The sequence below is a fragment of the Cyclopterus lumpus genome, chromosome 10, assembly GCF_009769545.1.
Source record: "Cyclopterus lumpus isolate fCycLum1 chromosome 10, fCycLum1.pri, whole genome shotgun sequence".
Lineage (NCBI taxonomy): Eukaryota > Metazoa > Chordata > Actinopteri > Perciformes > Cyclopteridae > Cyclopterus > Cyclopterus lumpus.
In genome coordinates this window covers 257501-278326 of record NC_046975.1, presented here as the reverse complement: position 1 = coordinate 278326, position 20826 = coordinate 257501, and the positions used below count along the sequence as shown (strand labels likewise).

Below are 20826 nucleotides of genomic sequence, written 5' to 3'. Positions count from 1 at the left end.
ATTTGGTACCACCATACTACAGTACATGCCACAATAAACTACAACTTTTAAAAGTGGATTAACAGATAAAACAAAAACGGTACTATTATTCATTGCATTAGAATGCAGGGGTTGACCTGGGGTTTGTAGCCTTATCGATGCTTTTATTCTGAAAAGTCGAACCGGTAGTATAAGAAGCTAACGGAAATATGTGTGTTTCGAGGGAGATAACATGCTACATAAAAGGTTGTTACCTTAATCACGGGGCTGAAAAGCAGACGTTAATGTAATGTTGCTTGTCATGAATGGATTACGAGTTACCTTGATCACGCGGCGCTAACAGGTACTGAGTTTCTGTAAAGATACTGACTAAAAGTGGTTAGTGACGCCGACAAGCAGTGTTTACATTTGTTAGCATTGTAGCAGCTAGCAAAGTTTTATACATTCACAATTTTGACTTAAATATATGTTCTAGAATTGAGTAGCTGTATAATATTACTTGTATGTGTTTCTTTTAAATTTCTTAAAAGACAAGCATTACTTTACTTCAAATAAGTGTAGTAGTAATATAAACAGTAATAGTTCAAAATGTGATGTGGCGTTAGCTGGCTACATATTCACTAGTATGGGTTAGTATGTTCACGCATGTGACTAGATAAGAAGGTGTAGCCCCATCACCCGATTATCATTTGTCTAGTACAGTAAATGTACTTGTGGTAGATGACAAGCTTATGACACCTCTGTATTACTAGGAAATAGCAGTTTAACCTCACTTTATGATATAACATTACTTCACAATGTAACGTGACTACATATATTATAATGTATTAAAGTTGTTTTTAAGGGTCAACATGAACAATTATAAATCCAATTTTAATTCAATTCAATTCATTTTGTACAGCCCAAAATCCCAAATCCCAAATTAGCTTTACAATCTGTACACATATGACATATCTGTCTCAGGACCTCACATTGTGTATATATCAGGGTTTACAGCTGTTTCTGATGTTACTCTATTTGAGGATAGATCGGTACTGTTAGAGGGCAGGAGATTATTAATATTGTCTCTAATAGTTAGAATCAAACAGCCGCGCGACGCTGTTCATCTGTACACATGACATCTATTGCTTCTCTCCATCCGGGGAGAGGGATCCTCCTCTGTTGCTCTCCTGAAGGTTTCTTCACTTTTTCTCTCCATTAAGGGTTTTTTGGGGGGCAGTTTTTCTCTCCTGTATGTGTACAGATTAGAAATCCTTCTGAGGCTAATTTGTGATTGTGGGCTATACAAAAATAAATGTAATGGGGTACCCTCCGGGTTCTCCGGCTTCCTCCCACAGTCCAAAGGCATGCAGGTTAATTGGACTCTAAATTGGTCGTAGGTGTGAATGGTTGTCTGTCTGTATATGAGCCCTGCGATGGACTGGAGACCTGTCCAGGTGAACCCTGTCTTTGCCCAATGTCAGCTGGGACCGGCTCCAGCGCCCCAGGAGCGCGTGTAATTTACTTTGACGAGCGCTTGTACGTCACTCCGCGAGCAAAAGACCCTCTCGCGATCCAAGGACGAGGGTTGTAACCAATTAGATGTAGAGATACAATGGTGACTGGTACCGGGAGCGAGCAGTGACTGACAAGCGCTCGTCAAAGAAAATTACACGCGCGGCTGTTTGATTTGCCCGCGCGCATGGCTCTCGAATTTTGACAGTGATTTGCCTTCATACAGATGGGAGGACACCTTCTGTAATACTATAATTTAATATTATTTGTTTTAATATTATGTGCCCTCGATGGACTGGCGGCCTGTCCAGGGTGTCCCCTGCCTTCGCCCTATGTCAGCTGGGATAGGCTCCAGCGCCCCCGCGACCCTAATGAGGATAAGCGGTATTGAAAATGGATGGATGGATGGATGTTTTAATATTACGTGACAGCCTTCAATACTCTATCAGAGATATTGATACAGTATACAATTTAAGTATTTGATACAACATTGTTTATCAATACAACACTTCCATATTATTTAGTATTTCTTTCGGTGTACATCACTTGTGTAGCTGATTGTGTTTTTACCAGGATTCACATCCCATTTTTCATTTTTGCCGATATTTAGATATTTGTCTTGAATGGTTTGGCTGGAGAAGTTCTCTCTCTGTAAACTCCTTTTAGTCAGTCGTATATCCCCCTGTGCAGGTGTGTTAATGAATGGTGATGGAGTTGTCTCAGAGGGACAGGTTGTCAGAGCTGGTGGAGCAGCTTACCACATCAGGAGAACCCCAGCTCAACCAGGACAGGATGAAGGAAATCAAGAAGATCTGCAAGTATGCCACTAATTTAAGATACATTTTTACCCAGATAGATAATTCAGGCATAAGTCACCGAGTACCATTTAGTGCTGTGCGTAAGCAAGTTTACAGGTGATTTAATTTACTGGTTCGTCCTTTCTGAAAAAAGCCAAAATAGTAGTGCATTAAAACACATACATATTCTGAATTCTGAATCTGAGCTGACGTCAGATGATTTTTGATGATGCAAAATGTTCTCCATAGTCGGTGATGCATACATACATGCATACATACATACATATATGCATACATACATGCCACTGCATGGATTCATTTTTTTACCCTAACCAAACTGAGACAATACAAAGGCCAATGTAGGTTAATAAAAGTTGGGGGTCATTGTAAGAATTTGTGAAGAAAAAATGTGTACATTCTCTGAGATTAAAGTAATAAATTAAAGCGAAAACCTTTTGTTTTGTTTTGTTTTGTCTGGACCCTGGTCCTGCCCAACACCTACTGCTTTTATCATGATTATTATTATTATTATTATTATTAGTTGCATTGGCATTAGTATTGCCAATACCATTACTGCTTTTATTATCATTATTATTCTACTATATCCACTGCTGCTGTTATCTTTGGTAGTTGTAACTGTTTTTATGCCTACTACTCATTATATGAATACTTTCTGTCATATGCATTGGATGTGTTTATGTAACTCTGTAATGCTGTTCATTCTGTACACATGACATTTATTGCTTCTGTCCATCCTCCTCTGTTGCTCTCCTGAAGGTTTCTTCCCTTTTTCTCTCCATTAAGGGTTTTTGGGGGGGCAGTTTTTCCCTCCAGTATGTGTACAGATTAGAAATCCTTCTGAGGCTAATTTGTGATTTTGGGTGATATTTATGGTAAAGTTAGAATTGACATGATTATAAGAACACAAAGCTATTCATGCATGTTATATAGAACTTTCACTCTGTGTATTTCATTCCTCCCAGAGTGTCTAATGACTGCATCGACCATGTGTACCACTCAGTGATAGCTCAGCTCAACCAAGAACATGCTGAGGTCCGACTGTCTGCCTTCCAGCTAGCCAGTGAGCTCTTCTCCAGATCACACCACTTTAGAATGCTGCTGGTGGACAACTTCCAGGTACTGACGTAATGTAGACCGATAGCTCATCTCGGGTATTATTTTACGGTAACACCACAGCATATATTTGTACAGGTTAATACATATTTGGTCAGAGAAAGAGAGCGCAGCCATCATTTTGTTTCCATGCAAGTGTAACCTGTCAGCCTGTAACCTGTACTTGGGTCTTATTCAGGTCTTTTTATTCCAAATCAGTTATGTAAATACATGTTTTTCTGTGTAACCTGCAGAGTTCAAATCAAATGTTAATCTCGATTTAAAAACAGATACTGAATTGTATACACATATTATTGCAATAGTAGATTAGTTGTTGCAAATATGTCTTCAAGTGTCATGTTCCCATCCTCTACTCTTCTCCTCCTTGTGTCTCTCACTCATCCGTCTTCTGAAGGAGTTCCTGGAGTTGACGGTAGAGACTGACTCGGAGCAGCCCCTTCCCCCTCCTAAGGAAGTAGCCAGAAAACTCAGGTCACTGGCCATCCAGACTGTCCAATCATGGCAGACCTCTTATGGGGCAGCTTATAAGAAGTTAGCACTGGGCTACCACTTTCTCAAACAGGTTAAGAAGGTGAGAGGGATACAACTGCACCTTTCTTTTGTTTCTGCTGAACAAACTGTTCAATAGCTTAATGTTAGTTGAGGGTAAATACCCAAACTCAAATGACATAGAGATTGACACCATAATGGAATTATGTCACAATTTAGCTGTAATATTTTGCCTATGAAGCTTATTTTAATATTTGTATATTTTTTGTCAACCAGAAAGGTCCCATTGAGATACAGTATACTGCAAACAGGCACAAATAACATCATAATGATCAAACTTACCAAAAAGAAAAATAAGATAAAATAAGAAACAATATTATTCAGTAAAAATAGAAGACAAGCACTGCATTGTTTCAAAATCAATGTAAGACTGAAGTAAGTGTGTGTGTGTGTGTGTGTGTTTCAGTCATTGGCTCATAGCTAACGGTGCTAACAGCGCTAAGAGTACAAACTCTGGCAAACTTGCTGACAGAGATAACGGTGTTTAGTAGTGTGTACAGATTGTAAAGCCCTCTAAGGATCATTTATGATTTGGAGCTTTATAAAATAAACTGAATTGAATTGAATCATTTCCAAAAAACTCCCTTGCACGCTTAGTATATGACATTGGTTAAGCTATTGGCACACGTGCCTAAAGTTACTGGCCCCTGCACGCTATGATGTAAACCTGCTCTGTTAATTATCAGTCCTTTACTGTCCTACTGTTGCTATCTACTTGAATGGTGAAATTATTCACATGTCCCATGTTGTGTGTGTGATCCACCTGTGAGTGATGTGATACATCCATGTTTTCAGGTGGACTTCCAGGATGCTGAGGCCAAGACACTAGCAGAGAGGAGGAGGGAGGAGGAGAGACAAAGGAAAATGCAAAGAATTTACAAGGAGAGAGTGGAGGCAGCCTCCAAAGACATGGATGGTAAACACCACATTAGTCATCAAAACTATAACAAGTGATAATAATAAAAATAATTGATTCGTTATGATCTGGAATGGACCAAATTGACAGTTCAGTGTACTTTCTAAAATCCAATGTGGTCCCATGAAGATCTACGATGAACGTTCTTTTGTGTGGCAGTTTCCCAAATGAAGCAAAGCTTTAACATGAGATTTACATATTGTTTCTTTGTCAGAGTCATACCAGGAAATCGAGGCAACATTGACAGAGATGGAATCCTGCATGAGCCTGCTTTTCCCCGAGTTTGACATGATCGACATCCAGAACACCAATAGCAGCCCTCCCAGCTCCCGATCAGCCAATGAATGTCCATCAGTTGAGGAACAGCCCTGTTGTAGCAAAGACCTGAAGAATGACAGGAGAGAAGGAATGACGCAAAAGAAGGAGCAGAGCATAGAAGAAAAGAAAAGCAATTGGGAGGAAAATAATAAGGAAGAGTCGGAGGAGAGTAGTGAAGAAGAGGAGGGGGAGTCTCTTGATGAAGACTTGTTTATTCGGAACTCTGGGCTCATCTCTCACGCCTACAGTCTGGACCTGAACTTCAGTCCTGGTGGGTGCAGCTAACATAAACCAGCACAATATAATGCTACTAATCCACAATCTTACCTTTTGAGAAGCTTATAATGTTGAGCTTTTAGAGGTGTTGGTTCCATGGGGGATGGACAAAAGAATACACACATGCTAAACATTTCAAATGCATCACATCCTATGACTCCCACAACTATCATAGTTGATTTAACAGTTCCATAGTATAACAATTGAACATTATAAACTTCATTCCTGCTTTTTAAGTGCTGATCAACAACCACACTCCAAAATATTCCACGACTTATACTGCATTGTCTGCTTTGGTTTACCACAGTCCTTTGTAATGAACCTGAATTAATACACCCTCATCGAATCCCTAAAATGATTTACCAAATGACAAGTATGGATTCGTAGAGTCAAAATCATCCATATTCACAAAACATATTACATGCGAACACCACCTAAGTTAAGAATTCCATCTCACGTTTGAGACTTATTTCTCTGGTTTCCGGCTTAAGAAAGAGTAGCTCATGTTCACAACTATTGATTGAACTTTCCTAGGCCATGGAAATAACATATTGTTTGTTAAGTTTCATTCTTAATTTATTATTCAATTCAGTTTATTTTATATAGCCCAATATCACAAATTACAATCTCCCCTCAGAGGGCTTTACAATCTGTACACATACAACATCCCTGTCCCAGGACCTCACATCAGATCAGGAAAAACTTCCAAGAAATAGAAAATAACCTTTGACAGGGAAAAAAGGGAAGAAACCTTCAGGAGAGCAACAGAGGAGGATCCCTCTCCCCGGATGGACAGATGCAATAGATGTCATGTGTACAGATGAACAAAGTTACAGAGTTACAACACATGCAATGAATATGACAGAAATTATGAATAATGAGTAGTAGGCATGGACCGCGATCCAGATAACCATGATCCATGTAAATAGAAGGAGATAGGGAGGAGGGGTATCAGCAGGGCCATCGCAGGAGGCAGGGCCAAGGGGCAGGGTCCAGGAGGAAGGAGGAAGGACCGGTTCCAGACACAGCTACGATCCATGGAAACCTGAGAGGCGAGAAGCCACAAAGAGTTAGTAATGTGCAATGAAGAGACATGAATTCATCCAAAAGGAGAGAGAGGAGCTCAGTGTATCCTAAGATGTCTCCCAGCAATGATGAGATGTATAGCCGCATGTCATCATTCCAGATGAATGTTGTATCTCAGTTCCAAAGTGTGCAACATAGCGCAAAAGCTCTGATACTCAAATCCTTTGTAGGGGCGACTGGATCAGCAGTTCGAGCCCCGGCTCTGCTGGTCCATGTCAATTTCACCTACGCCCAAAAATGACTCCCATAGCTGTGCCTACGGTGTGTGAATGTTTTTTAGTCCTGATGGGCAGGTGGCATCTTTTATGGTAGCTCCTCCCATCAGTGTATGAATGGGTGTTGCCCCAGAACTGTCAACGGTGGACCTCAGCTAAACACAGCCAAAATGAAACAAATAACACATTTTTATTCATGTTATGTTGGTATTGGTACAGAAATTCCAACATCCCTGTAAATGCACTGGGCCAGTTTGTTAGGCAAACTCTCAAAATGATTATGCCAACAAAGTAGGTGATTGTTAGTTATTAGGTTATTGTAACAACTCCTGTCACAATCCCTGGGTTTCCCCCCAGCACCAAGGAATGAGCACCCTTAGGGTAATGTTTGGCAAGATACTTTATTTGGATCTGCCGGTCCCAGGCCTCCATCTCCATCGCACCTGATATAGGGGAGAGACCCCCTACAGCTGAGGCCAATTAGGCCTCTTCCCGGCACCTGTTCCCTGAGCCACTCCCAAACTCCCCCCTTTCTTTTCTTTACAGGTCTTCGTGTGAAGGAGACAGAGGATAATGAGGCAGTGGTTTCCACTGTGAAAGACCTCCATAGGTTGATAACAAACAAACACCTACCAGCTCTGCAAGGCTGGGTTCAGGTTAGGACAAACACACAGGGCTCAAATATGTAGTTGTGTGATACCGTTTTTTAAATTAAAGCAGGTGGATAGAATCTGTCTGTCTCACTGACTGTGTGTCTGACTGTCTGTCTGACTGACTGACTGTCTGTGCAGGTCTTCACCAAGTCAGGTGCTGAGCAGCAGCTGTTAAGGCGAGCGCTGGATCTGAAAAGCTCTCTAGAAGCTACCCTGCAGAAACACCAAGAGCTTCACATTGATTATAGGACCAGCAAAGTGGTGAGTAACGCACTATAATACATCCTACAGGTGGTTGAGCTGATTCAAGGATAGCACATTTACTTTGAAACAAGTCAGCAATGGCTCATTGTATCCTGTCAAATGTCTAAAACTATTGAGTAGTTATTTGTCAAATAAAGAGTAAAGGTTAGCTCATTGCATTCTTGTATTACAGTTATAGAGGGAAATCACGAAGGGTTAATGGTCTAGGAAAAGAAACACTTTTACTCATGTTTACATTTACAATACAAGCCTGCAGGCCGATGATTTAGCTAGTATGGAGTTTGGCCAGCAGATGGCAGGATCTCACTACAAATCAACATCAATATCACTATACATGGTACAGACGTTCCATTTACAGAGGAGTGAGTTAGTTTGTAAGAACAGTTCTAGTTCTTTCAAACCGGGTCCTTCTCTATCTGATTCCATCAGTCTGGATAAACACAAAGTCTGACCGACCACAAAAACACCACCACAAAGTATCAGCTGGCTTCTCATTCGCCTCTACATTCCGTCACACTGGAACAGTGATTTTTAAACGATAACATATATTGAAATAAGCCGAAGTACTATTGAAACTTTTGCTTTGTATTTGGAGAGAGACATTTCGACTTTTCTTGATCGAGCCATGTACAAGTTCTAAAGCAGTTTAGCATCTTGTGATTTCTACCACTCAAAGGACTTTTACCATTAGCATTCGCTCCCTTCAAGAATATTGTTTTTTATTACATTTGGAAAAGGACATTTTGGACAAATTGGACATTTCAAGTCCAATTTGTAACTTTCTCGGGTACAGAGGAATCAAAAGGATCTGGTAGTGTCTGTTGAACAAGGTGTGGCTACAGCCAGCTATGGTACAACCTTCAAGTCAAAGTGTCTCTCCCTCTCCCTGAATATACACATAGGAATATAACAAATATTTCCCAGTGGAGCCTTAGTTTTTTTATCAGATGTTTGTCTCCTCTTACTGCTTTGAAGTCAGACAAGTCGGAGAGTCTTTAAACTGTGGAAAACTGGTAGAAGACAAGCGAGTTCACAACGAAGTTACATTACATTTCATGTAGCTTTTATTCACAGTGACTTACTTAAGACTATTACTGAGCCGCCACAAGACATCTTGAAATATAGCCTGATTCCTATTTAAAATGAAGTGTTTAGGCTGAAATTGATTGTGAAAATGTATTTATTTGCTTTCACTGTTGTTATTCTCTATTCATTTGCATGGCTCTGAAAAAGCGTCCTCTTCCTTTTTTCTTATTCGTTCCTGCATTTCTCCCAGGGGGAAGTTTGATAGAGATAGAGAGTGGGCAGATGGAAATATTAATAGTAAAGACATTTGGGAGAGGTGAGATAGCAAGGCACCCCCATAATGCATAATGCATCAGAGACAGGGAGAAGAAATTGGGGAGCAAGGGGGAAGATGTACCCATTCATTCCCTTCACTACCACTAATGTGGCCCTTGACTTGACAGCTGATATATCTATCTGGCTGCCTCGATATCTAGCTTAGCATCGTCATTCTGCTATAGTGTTAGCCGGCACAAAATGGAGGCACAAACTACCTAGACCGGTATTGTCATTTAGGAAAGCCTTTCATTTAAACTAAATTGCTTATTTGAGAGGATGTAATTGGTGCTGGAATGTCTGTGTTTAAGAGATGGGGTACCTGCTGCATACTTCTAGGACTAAAAGAGGGTTTTTTTAAGTTGAAGAAAGAGAGATAGATAGCAGCTTGCATTTTTAGGTTTTAAAGGGCCAATGAATGCAAACTTTATGGCTTTATGCATTTAAAAAAAAAAAAAAAAAGAAGTGCATAAAAGTTGTCGTGCATGAATCCATCTTTAGCTGAACAGAGAGGTGGAGTGACAGTGACAGAGCGCCGGCCGTCTCGCTCTGCCTGGTTATCACTGTCAGGGACCAGTCTGCTGCACCAGCAGGCCCAGCACTGCGATAACCACACAACTTACAGCCCCTTTATCATAATTAGCTTTTCCTTTTTAGCCTTAAAAGGCCTTCCATTACTGGGTCCTTCTCTATCAGGCCACTGACAAACCACACGATTGGTTTCTCTCTCAATGGGCCTTTCAATATAGTCTCCCATAACGGGGGAGCTGGAGAGAGAGACACGCGTTATGGAGGCAGATAGAGAGGCTGGTTTATTTAATGAGAGAATTAAACAGAGGTGAGTGAAGAAGCATCTACATGAAGAAGCATCGAAATGAAGTTGAAAGACTTAAAAATAGAAATGCACAAAGCATTTTTTTTTTCATGGAAAGCTGTTCAGTGCATAGGCTTTGAATATTTGAATATTACATAAAGCTGGTGAATAAGCTGCCGATGGTATCAGTTCCAATCTAATGTAAAATTAATGCAAATAATGTTGCATCAATAACAATATTGGGCTAATGCTGACTCAAATAGCTAGTTTGGGTATCAGTAACAACTGCGCCAATCTATTCAAATAAATTATATTTTTTATATATAAAAATATTATTTATTTTAATAGATTGGCCTACTTTAAGTTTTTAACCAAATTGTTGCATCAAAAAGGTTTACACTTAAATAATAATTCCTGTTAATATTTACATATCACTGATATATTATTTTAATAATAAATGACAAATAAGTATATATTTTTTTATATTTTGTCTAACATCAGCCAAGCCTGATGTTGCCTAACACATTAAAGAATGATCCCATTCACTTCCCCACCGTGAGGCATGCCTCTTATCAATGACACATTGGTATTGAATCAGTGCTCGGTCGATACCCAAAGCCTAGATGTCGGTGTTGGGTCTGAGAAAGTCGGATCGGTGCATCCCTAGTTGTCATTCAGTCAGTAGCAGTAGCTAGGTAGAGCACTGTGACTTCTACTTTCTTAAGTGGCTTTCAGCCAGGCCTCTGTTAAATGATACCATGTAGTGGCTGATCTATTGGGATCTTATTACAGAGGTTAGAAAACTGGGTGGGAATCTCTGGTACTGCGCTAAACTGGTTTAAGTCCTATCTCGAGGACAGGATGTATTTTGTTGAAATTGGTAACTGTGTCTCAGACCAAATGGCTTTGACCTGTGGGGTTCCCCAGGGGTCAATCCTAGGACCCCTATTATTCAATCTGTACATGCTTCCATTAGGCCATCTAATACGCAGCTATAACGTATTCTACCACAAATATGCAGATGACACTCAGGTCTACGTGTCACTGACGGCAGGTGAATATGGGCCTGTAGATTTACTTTGTCACTGCATCGAACCGATCAGTGTGTGGATGCAAAACAATTTTCTCCAGCTAAAGTCAGACAAAACTGAAATTATTGTTTGTGGCCCACAGAAACAAAGAGAAAGTGTTATCAGTCACCTTGAGACTCTCTCTCTAAAACCTAAAAATCAGGTTAGAAATCTAGGGGTAATATTGAACTTTAACAGCCACATTAAATCAATAACATCAACAGCTTTTTACCATCTAAAAAAGCATTGCCAAAATCAAAAGAATAGTGTCTAAACCAGACTTGGAGAGACTAATCCATGCGTTTGTCTCCAGCAGGTTAGACTCCTGTAACGGCCTGCTCACTGGGCTCTAAACGAGCTGTAAGACAGCTGCAGAACATCCAGAACACTGCTGCTTGAGTCCTGACTAGAACCAGGAAATACGACCATATTAGTCCAGTGCTCAGGTCTTTGCACTGGCTTCCTGTTGCTCAGAGAATAGACTTTAAAACAGCTCTTCTTGTGTACAAATCTCTTCATGGTCTAGCACCAAAGTACATGTGTGACATGTTAGCGCCATATGAACCATCTCGGGCTCTGAGAAGCTCAGGGAGTGGTCTCCTGCTGGTCCAGAGTCAGGACTAAACACGGTGAGGCTGCGTTTCACTTTTATGCTAAAATCTGGAACAGTCTTCCAGAATATGTGAGACAGGCCTCAACTCTGACAATGTTTAAATCCAGGCTGAAAACGGTTCTATTTGACAACTGAAAGTATTTTATATGCACTCTTCGCTTTTAATATAATTAATATATTATTATTTTTATGTTTTTATGGAATGATTTTATTTGCCTTTTTGTAATTTTATGTAGCTGTAAAGCACTTTGAATTGCCTTGTGTATGAATTGTGCTCTATGAATAAACTTGCCTTGCCTTGCCTAAGCCACGGCTGTAAGTGATGGCTGTGCCTTAATGGAGCACACCAATTTGACACCTTCTGCTTCTGGCGTGTTGCTAACATCCCGAAGAACATTAGATGATTCTGGTTGCACCACACAGAACATTAGCCTTTCAGCCTCTGGCCAACATCAGCCAGCCGCTGATCGAGTCTGAATGGTTTGGGTTAGTAAATATGGAGTTACCTACCATACACCATTCAATCCACCGTTTACGCTTCAATTACATTGTAAGAAGTGACAATGCAGGTTCCTCAAGCTTCAGCTGGACTGGATGTTGTTGCATTGACCTTTTTAGATATGTATGTACTGTACCAACAATGTATTGTAAGCCATCCCTCTGTAACAACTGTTTTCAAAAGGTGTGAGTACAATAATCTTGATATTTTTGGTATCTTGGTGTAAGTCTTTCCATTCAACACGTTTTACCTTCAGAACATTTCAGGTCCCTTTCTAGTAGGAATGAGCCAATCTTTTCTCTGCTGATACTGATTCTCATCCGTGCAAAGTTTTTTCTGTGTTGAAGATAACATAAGGCCAAGGATTGCTGTGACGACACAAGTTGAATAAACTGTATTTAAATTAGATAATTTTGAGGTCTACAGCAAAACAAATCCAGCAGATTGGCACAGTTACCCACAGTTAGGCCCGTGGGTGCTGCTAAACTGTGTATATGGCAGCATTCTGGACACACGCTCCCTTGATCTACCGAGATTGGGTAACAACATTAACAACTTTCCATGCTCTAAATTAGTGTGGTGGAGGGCTTATTGTGGCTTATTGTGCTCTTAATGGTAGCAGGGATTGGTGGCACTGGCTCACATGATACAAACATTGCCACTGTTGATGAAGTCTCGAGCTGTTTTTTTTCATTCTCACACAATTACTTCAGCAGTTTTTTGTGGACAGAGTGCACACAGTGTCTTAAAGTGTGCGCCATTGTCCCCATTTGTTTGATTTGTCGCACCTTGTGCCTCTCAATGATGATGTTTTGTCTGCCAGCCATAGATAAGTTTGCCTTTACACCAGGGTTAAATTGTATCAACCTGCCTGCCATGGTGGCATGTAAACAAAAAGGGAATTTAACAAACAATTTAATAGGTCCGTGAAAATGTCAACTCAATTGTCAGAGTGTCTGGGATCTGTGCGTGTGGCCGGAACATGGCGCAAATCCGCCTGACGGCGTAGTGTTATTACGTAGTAGCGTATGCGGCTGCTTTCAGGTAAAAGATAGCCAGGTCCATCTTCTCCTTATTCTTTGTGACGGATCACATTCACAAACCAACTTTGAAGGCGCATACTACCATCCACTGTGTCGGAGTGTGTAGTCTAATGTATGAGAGTGAGAATGTGTACTGGAAACGTTCAAAGCCGACCTTTACATAGAAAAACAGTTGTATCTTACAGAAAGTGATTCCTAATAACACTTTTCACAGTATCAGGAAACGGACAGCTCTCAGAGAGCTTTCTGCAGCCCTCACTGGATGACTGAATATGTTTGAAGGGAGTTTTCCGCTTGAGCTATGACGAGAAGAATCCCATATGCATCCATTGAGTGCTGCAAACTGAAAACATGGGCTTGTGTTTAGCAAAGGATAAGAAATGCAGACTTATTTGAACATATCTGTTTTTAAGAGTGTATTCAGTCACTCCGTGCTCCATTCATACAGGTCCAAGCCTTGTTTACTGCTGATAACCCATCTTATCACAGCACAATGGATGTGGCCGTCTGTTTCTCACTGCAGATAAACAAAGAAAGACTATCCCTCTATTTCTTTCTTCCAATGCTCCTTCCTTTTCATTTTCACATTCATTCTCTGAATGTGTCTCATTCTCTCAGTTGTCCGCAAGTAATATTCTCTTCTCTTGCTCGCCACTATTTCTTTGTTTATCCTCAGGAAGTAATTGCTAGTAAATTATTTTTAAAAAGGGTGGAGGAAAAAAGCTTTAAAAAATGCAGTAACATTTTTTTATACAAATATTATATAAATATCTATTCCATTCCATTCCATGAACCGCTTAGCCTGTTTAGGGGCGCTGGAGCCGATCCCAGCTGACATTGGGCAAAGGCAGGGTTCACCTGGAGAGGTCTCCAGTCCATCGCAGGGCTCATATACAGACAACCAGTCAATTAACCTGCATGTCTTTGGACTGTGGGAGGAAGCCGGAGAACCCGGAGGGAACGCACGCTGCCACGGGGAGAACATGCAGACTCTACACAGAAGGACCGCCCAGAAACCGAACCCGTGCCCCTCTGGCTGTGAGGCGACAGTGCTAGACACTACACCACCATGCAGCCCTCTATAAATATCTATATATAATATTCAGCCCATTCTAAAGCTATGCCTAAAAAGGACAAACACATTTTCTCTTGCCTTGCTGAAATCCTACATTGAAGGAAGAACTCAGTGTCTCAAAATGTGTGATGTTTCATCATCTACTCTGATATCCCATGTGGGAGTACCACTTTCAACAACTGTGTTAGCCCCGACTGCCAGGAACCTCGGTGTGACACTCGACAGTCAACTCTCCCTGACTGCCAACATTACCGCAATAACACGCTCCTGTAGGTACATGCTGTACAACATCAGGAGAATACGACCTCTTCTCACTCAGAAGGCGGCACAGGTTCTGGTCCAGGCTCTGGTCATCTCGCATCTAGACATCCGACCTCTGCAGCTCATCCAAAATGCAGCAGCTCGACTGGTCTTTAACCTAAATTTACCCACACTACTATGCTCCTCAACTCCCTTCACTGGTTACCGGCGGTGCCCGCCCGCATCCACTACAAAATATTGGTTCTTGCGTATCGTCCTGCGAACAGATCGGGACCAGTCTACACCCTGGACATGGTCTAACCTTACACCCAGGACATGGTCTAACCTTACACCCAGGACATGGTCTAACCTTACACCCAAGACATAGTCAAACCGTACACCCCAGCCCGTTCACTCCGCTTGGCATCTACCAATCAACTTGTGACTCCGTCACTTCGAGCTAATCACTCGACAAAATCACGACTGTTTGCTGTGCTGGCTCCTCATTGGTGGTACGAGCTCCCCATTGACATCAGGACAGCAGAAAGTCTCTACATCTTCCGTAGCAAACTAAAACGCATCTTTTCTCACTATACCTTAAATAAATACCGATTAGCGCTTCAGTGGCACTTGAATGGCACTTATGATATTTTTGTAGTTTGGCTTTCTTGAAGAAATGTTACTTTTTTGATTCTTGTTTGTACTCATGGTTGAATGCCCTTATTGTAAGTCGCTTTGGATAAAAGTGTCAACTAAATGACATGTAATGTACCCCAGGGTTCTGTTTTAGGACCTTTTTATTATTCAGTTTATACATTAATGATTTGCCGGGTGTCTGCAATGGACACAAAGAACAAAGAGCAAGCTGCACTGAAGCTCACGTCCACAATGACTAATGTAACTAAATGGCTTTCAGATTCCTGTCTTCAACTGATTGTTAAAAAAGGCTGTTTGTATGTTCTTCACAAAGAGGGCTTGTAAAGTGTCACCGGAGCCAGATGTTTATGTTGCTGGTGAGAGGCTACAGGTAGTGTCATATTTTAAACATTTAGGATTTTTTATTGATTATAATCTATTTTTTAAAAAGTAGGTAAAACATGTGAGACAGGTTTTAAAATGTAACCTCATGAATTTTATATATATAAGAAACGGTCTAACCATGGAGGTTGCAAAATTGTATTTTAATGCAATGATTATCCCCCATCTGACAAGCCAGCATCACAACATTAAAATATATCCATATTCTCCATAAACAAGCTCTAAAAACACAAAAAAGTCACTATCACTGCACTATCCTCATCAAGCACCATATCTTGAGTTTGGAGAACCTCATTACATTCACTAATGCATGTCTGGTTTTTAAAATGTTACATGGTATAGCTCCACCAAGTGATTTTATTAAACAACGCACTGGGTCACTTTCAGTTTTACTGTTGCATGTTCTCCCCGTGGCAGCGTGGGTTCTCTCCGGGCTCTCCGGCTTCCTCCCACAGTCCAAAGACATGCTGCAGGTTAATTGATCTCTAAATGTCCCATAGGTGTGAATGTGAGAGTGAATGGTTGTATGTCCCTACATGTGCCCTCGATGGACTGGCGGCCTGTCCAGGGTGTCCCTTGCCTTCGCCCTATGTCAGCTGGGATAGGCTCCAGCGCCCCCGCGACCCTAATGAGGATAAGCGGTATTGAAAATGGATGGATGGATGGATGTTGATTGGTGTGCATTGTCCCTGTAAAATAAATTGACAAAACCTTATTAAGTGAATCAAGGATCGTCCACACGTGAGCAATCAGTGAGCCACACGCATGAGTTCCATGCAGTGAAGTATACACATTTTTTTAAAAGAAAGCCCTGTTTCCGATCACATGAACTATGCTAAGAATAGTGCCTGGAAGTCATGTTTTTTTTTTTATTGTTAAAATGATTGTTGACAATTGTTGAAACTTGTTGAACTTGAAATTGAACCAGTGCAATTTATTTAATGCCATGTCATCGTGTTTCAGACTGACATTGTTGTTATTCACCTCCCTTTTGACAATTTACCAAAACATATTAAATTTGCAGATAATATAATCATCTTACTGATTTTTATAGAAGAGCTACTATAAAGTATGTGGACATACATTTTAATACAACAAAATGAGAAGAAAATATAAAAGAGAACTGTTCTTACTGCTGACAGGGTTTGATGATCATGAGTAATGTATTTGTTGAGTTTCATTTGATGATATTGATGATTTGAGTGTTTGGCTTAACAACACAGGACGAGTTGAATTTAGAAGGCTTTGCAAAAAACAAAGTTTTGGGGATTTAAAAAATGACACCCTCTATGTCATCATGTGGCTTACATAGGTTGATGGAGTAGAGTGTTTGTATTACAAAATGCAGTGTTTCCTCAATGAATTCCAAGCAAACAATAGAGCTAGTTTTCATGTGGCTCACATTAGTTGATGGATTTGAGTGTTCCTGCTGTTGGAGTAAAATGTAGTAAATCATTGTGGACACAGTGTAGTTCCATCAGGGGTCTCTAATAAAGTAAAAGGAGATGGTTTCCAAATTGGAACTGATGGATCCACTGGGACTCACATGGTGTGTGTGTGGAGGCTTGATTGCTGGTTTTACTTGAGATCTCTGGACCAAAATCACTGAACACAGGGCCAAACTGCACTAGTGGGCTCCCAGGGGTATTTGAAGGGCCCCTGCACCTTCTCGGGAAATTCCAGGTGTCCTCCCAGAGATTTCAGAGGGCCTCAGTAAAATGAAGAATAGCACTGTGTAATTTCACTTTGGCAGTAGGCGAGAATGTATAATAATGACTGTTTTGATCACAGATTGAGACAGGATGAGAGGGGGAACTGAAGTAGACAGCTGAGTATAAGCTCGTTGACAGGGAAAGGTTTGGGGAGCTCTGGGCTGGCTAATAGAGCTGCCAACCTAGGTTAGTACAATAAAGATGTCACCCTATACATCATATAAGATGACTGCTCCCCAGAGACCAAGAGTAGGTCTATGCCTGCGTGTTTGGGGGTGTTGGGACGGGAAGAGTATAATGGGGTCAAGCAGCGGAGAAGAAGCTATGGAGCAAGAGCGAGGGGAGTGGAAAGCTTTTTTCTCATTAGCGTGGGATCCCATGGGATCCTTTCTGGGTAGTAATGAACAAGAGTGCAAGGTGGTAATAGAGATGTGGGATGTTGTGGCAAATCAAGCCTTGAATGGGTCAGACTCCACTTGAAGCTTTAGGCCTAATTAGTAGTTTGTAAATATTATGAAATCAATTAGTGGCAATAGACTTTCTTCAGCAGATCATATAACAGTAATAAATAAAACAGTGGTAAAGATGAAAACAGAGCCATAGATACAAGGGCAGGAAGTTGGTGCTGTGATGTAGTGTATACAAGAGCTACAACTAGATGTCCAAAACCTGCAGTTAGGATCATCAGCATGCATATTGCAAATTAATCCTGATAGGCACGATAGCCAAATATTACCTGTATATAAAAAGTGTGGTTATCGTTTGCATAAATACACACTCCTTTTAATACCTTTTGAAATGTTTATTTTACAAACCCTTTTTCCATTTTACAAAGTAGGCCCAATGTAAATGCTGTCTTCACACTTGTCTACAGCCAGGTACAGCCAATGCACTCCCTTGTGACGGCTGGACTTATGAATTATTTTAAGGCTTAAAGTTGAGCCTCTGGATGCTTTGAGTGACACTCTCCACACAGGCTCGCCTCAGCTCCACCGACAATCCACCTCTTTGCTCATTGTTGAGTTAGCCAAAAGTTATGCTGCATGAATTCACCGTCAAGATGGCAACGGCCAGAGCCTCACACTTTGAGCTCCACAAAGGCTCTTCAGAAACCTATAGGTGATATCACATTGACTACATCCATATTTTATACAGTCTATTCTTTGTACATATGCACATCACAGGAAAACACAAGAAAGCACAGAGGCAAACAACCATCATTCAATAGAAAAACTGAAAACTCAATAAAAAAACACCTCAACATTCACGGCCATAACTGAACTTTAAGAACGGTTTTAAAATGATCCCATCATGATCCATTTGGAGGTCTGAGGGTAAAATGATTGACCCCTAAATGGAGACAGTCGTCTGTTCAAAGGATGTTTTTACAAGTGTGTGTGTGTGTGTGTGTGTTATGAAGATGTGTGTTTATGAATTCATTAGTGTATAATGTGTTCATTAAGCTAACTGTCTTGTTACGTGCACATGCATCGTGTTGCCAGGTGGAGCGCTATATTAACCTGTCAGGGTAGACAATGGAGACATCTCTTAAGGCTTTTTTCACCTCCTTGTGTCCTCTCCTCCTTCCTCCCTTCTCCCCCTTCCTTCACTTCCTCCTCCTCTCACTATGTGCGAGTGTGTGTGTGATGGTTAACCGGCCCCCTGCGCTCTCTGCCATACACCTGACTTATGGCTGTGCAGTAATAATTTGCCAGACCTTGGCAGGCTGAGTGTACATTAGCATATAAATAGCAGATGCACTGAGTGCCCATCACAGTCGACTACATTAAATTTTTGGTTTATAAGATTAAATGGTTTTTTAAACGCAGCGCCATCAAACTTGCCAAGAGACAAATGAAGTCAGGGGAGCAGTTGTTCGAGGCAGGGCCCTCGCATCATTTTCTATAATGGATAAGAGTCTTATTTGGGGGGGGGGGGGGGGGTAATTCCACCTGTGGAAGCAGCAACATACTCTACTTTCCATCCTGTTTAGACCTAGAGTTCTTCTTGTTGCACTGCTGTCGGTCTTTCTCCCTGTTGAAGATGTAGGATGTAGAAACTGACATGGGAGTCATGTGAACAGCAGATTTATTACACAGTTTAACCATCAGAGTATGAAAATATGCGATCTGGAGGTCAGCATTAATGCTTTCTAGTCACTAGTCATATTGATACATGTGAACAACCGATCAGGAAATGAAGAGATGAGTGAACTTGACCAATTTAACTTCCTAATCATTTGAACTGTGTGTTTATGCAAATCACCACTATAGATGACTTTAAAAAAAAGTAAATACTTGATGACGATGATGAATATTTTTAGAAATGGACTGTATTGAAATGAACCGGGTGAGATAAAACTTGACAAACTGCATAGTATGCAAATAAAAATAGGTAATAAATAGCAAGGTTTACCATTGCAATACTCAGCATATTGCCAAATCACAATAGTTTTGTGACTTGGGTATCGTGTAAATTGTAACGTGATTCCCCTACATAGTGAGGTCCAACACTGATGTTGGGTAATAAGGTCTGGCTCACAGGCCACGCCCACACTACTACGTTAATATTTCGGAAGTATCTGAGTGGCCACCATGATAAGTGCTGGTCAAATTCTCTAAATGCAAAGGAAAGGAGCTTCGAAGCTTCCTTCCTTAGGTCCTTTAGCATAGGAAACACTGGACCTTCCTTTTTGTTCACGAGAACAAACGATCATGGCCGAGAAACGCAGATCATGTAAATAAGTTGTTTCATAAACTATTTTCTGCATATTCTTATGATCAGATTATATTCAGCATATAACAACATAAAGGTATATGAGATGTGTTTACATATTTAATTCAGCATGTTTGAAACTGAACAATGAGGCAGTTTAGTAGCATTGTACTCTGTGACAATCCCTTGGTTTTACTTTTATTTTCTCCTTTCATTTCTATTCCAACCTCATTAATAAAGTCATACTATGAACCGTGTTGTTTATGTTGTCTCCATGAGACAACACGTTGTCGTCCATCTTCAGAACATTGTAGGCTCACCGCTGCAGACCGATGTCTCTAACATGCGCCTGCGTTAGAGGTCATTCTTTGACTATTCAATCCCGATTCTGCTCTGAGGAGCAAGGATGGAGGAGCGAGGAGGGATCCCGGAGGAGCCATGATCGAGGAGGCACGAGCATGGGCTTCCAGGAAGTGTTTAAATGTTCGACACGCCCCCTCATTGTTCATCAGTTATTTGATTGGATGCTACAGCTGATCGGTACCAGAGTGAAGACGGATCGCAGATTAAACTCAAGTTATATATTAGATTTGTTTTCTGATTCAGCATCTGGTTAAACTATATGTTTATTGTAGGTCTTAACAACAAAAGGACCACAAACGTCTTTTCTTGATCTGCTATTTCCCTCAATAACCTTTGTTATGGATAAAATTACAGTCAGAGAGCTGGAGAGAAGAAACACTTTTTACATAATAATTTATCATAATTTATATTCAGTCATGTGAGGGTGATCATTCCTGAGTCAGGTTTGATGAGTTATATAGTTTAAGTTTAACCTGAAAAATGTAACTTAAAACAATAATTCCAGTGCTGAAGAGAAACCATAATCATATTGTGGGTTATTTTATAATGATGTCACATTCAGAATTTCAAAACATACAGACGCAAATAATTAATAAGACAAACACATTCCGCCGGTATTCTG

At 40.7% G+C, this 20826-nt stretch overlaps 1 protein-coding gene across 2 annotated transcripts in view; it reads left to right on the top strand.

The window, feature by feature from the left end:
* Positions 1-158: 158 nt before the first annotated feature.
* uvssa (UV-stimulated scaffold protein A) overlaps positions 159-20826 on the top strand; it is a 42199-nt gene continuing 21531 nt past the window's right edge. Inside the window, exons 1-8 of one of the 2 annotated variants that reach the window (XM_034543341.1) lie at positions 159-322; positions 2164-2291; positions 3254-3407; positions 3799-3975; positions 4749-4869; positions 5084-5458; positions 7311-7420; positions 7556-7678. In XM_034543341.1, the coding sequence (XP_034399232.1) occupies positions 2176-2291; positions 3254-3407; positions 3799-3975; positions 4749-4869; positions 5084-5458; positions 7311-7420; positions 7556-7678 (1176 nt within the window). In that variant the 5' untranslated portion in view covers positions 159-322; positions 2164-2175. The remainder of the gene's footprint in view (positions 323-2163; positions 2292-3253; positions 3408-3798; positions 3976-4748; positions 4870-5083; positions 5459-7310; positions 7421-7555; positions 7679-20826) is intronic. The other variant, XM_034543342.1, reaches the window with a different exon arrangement.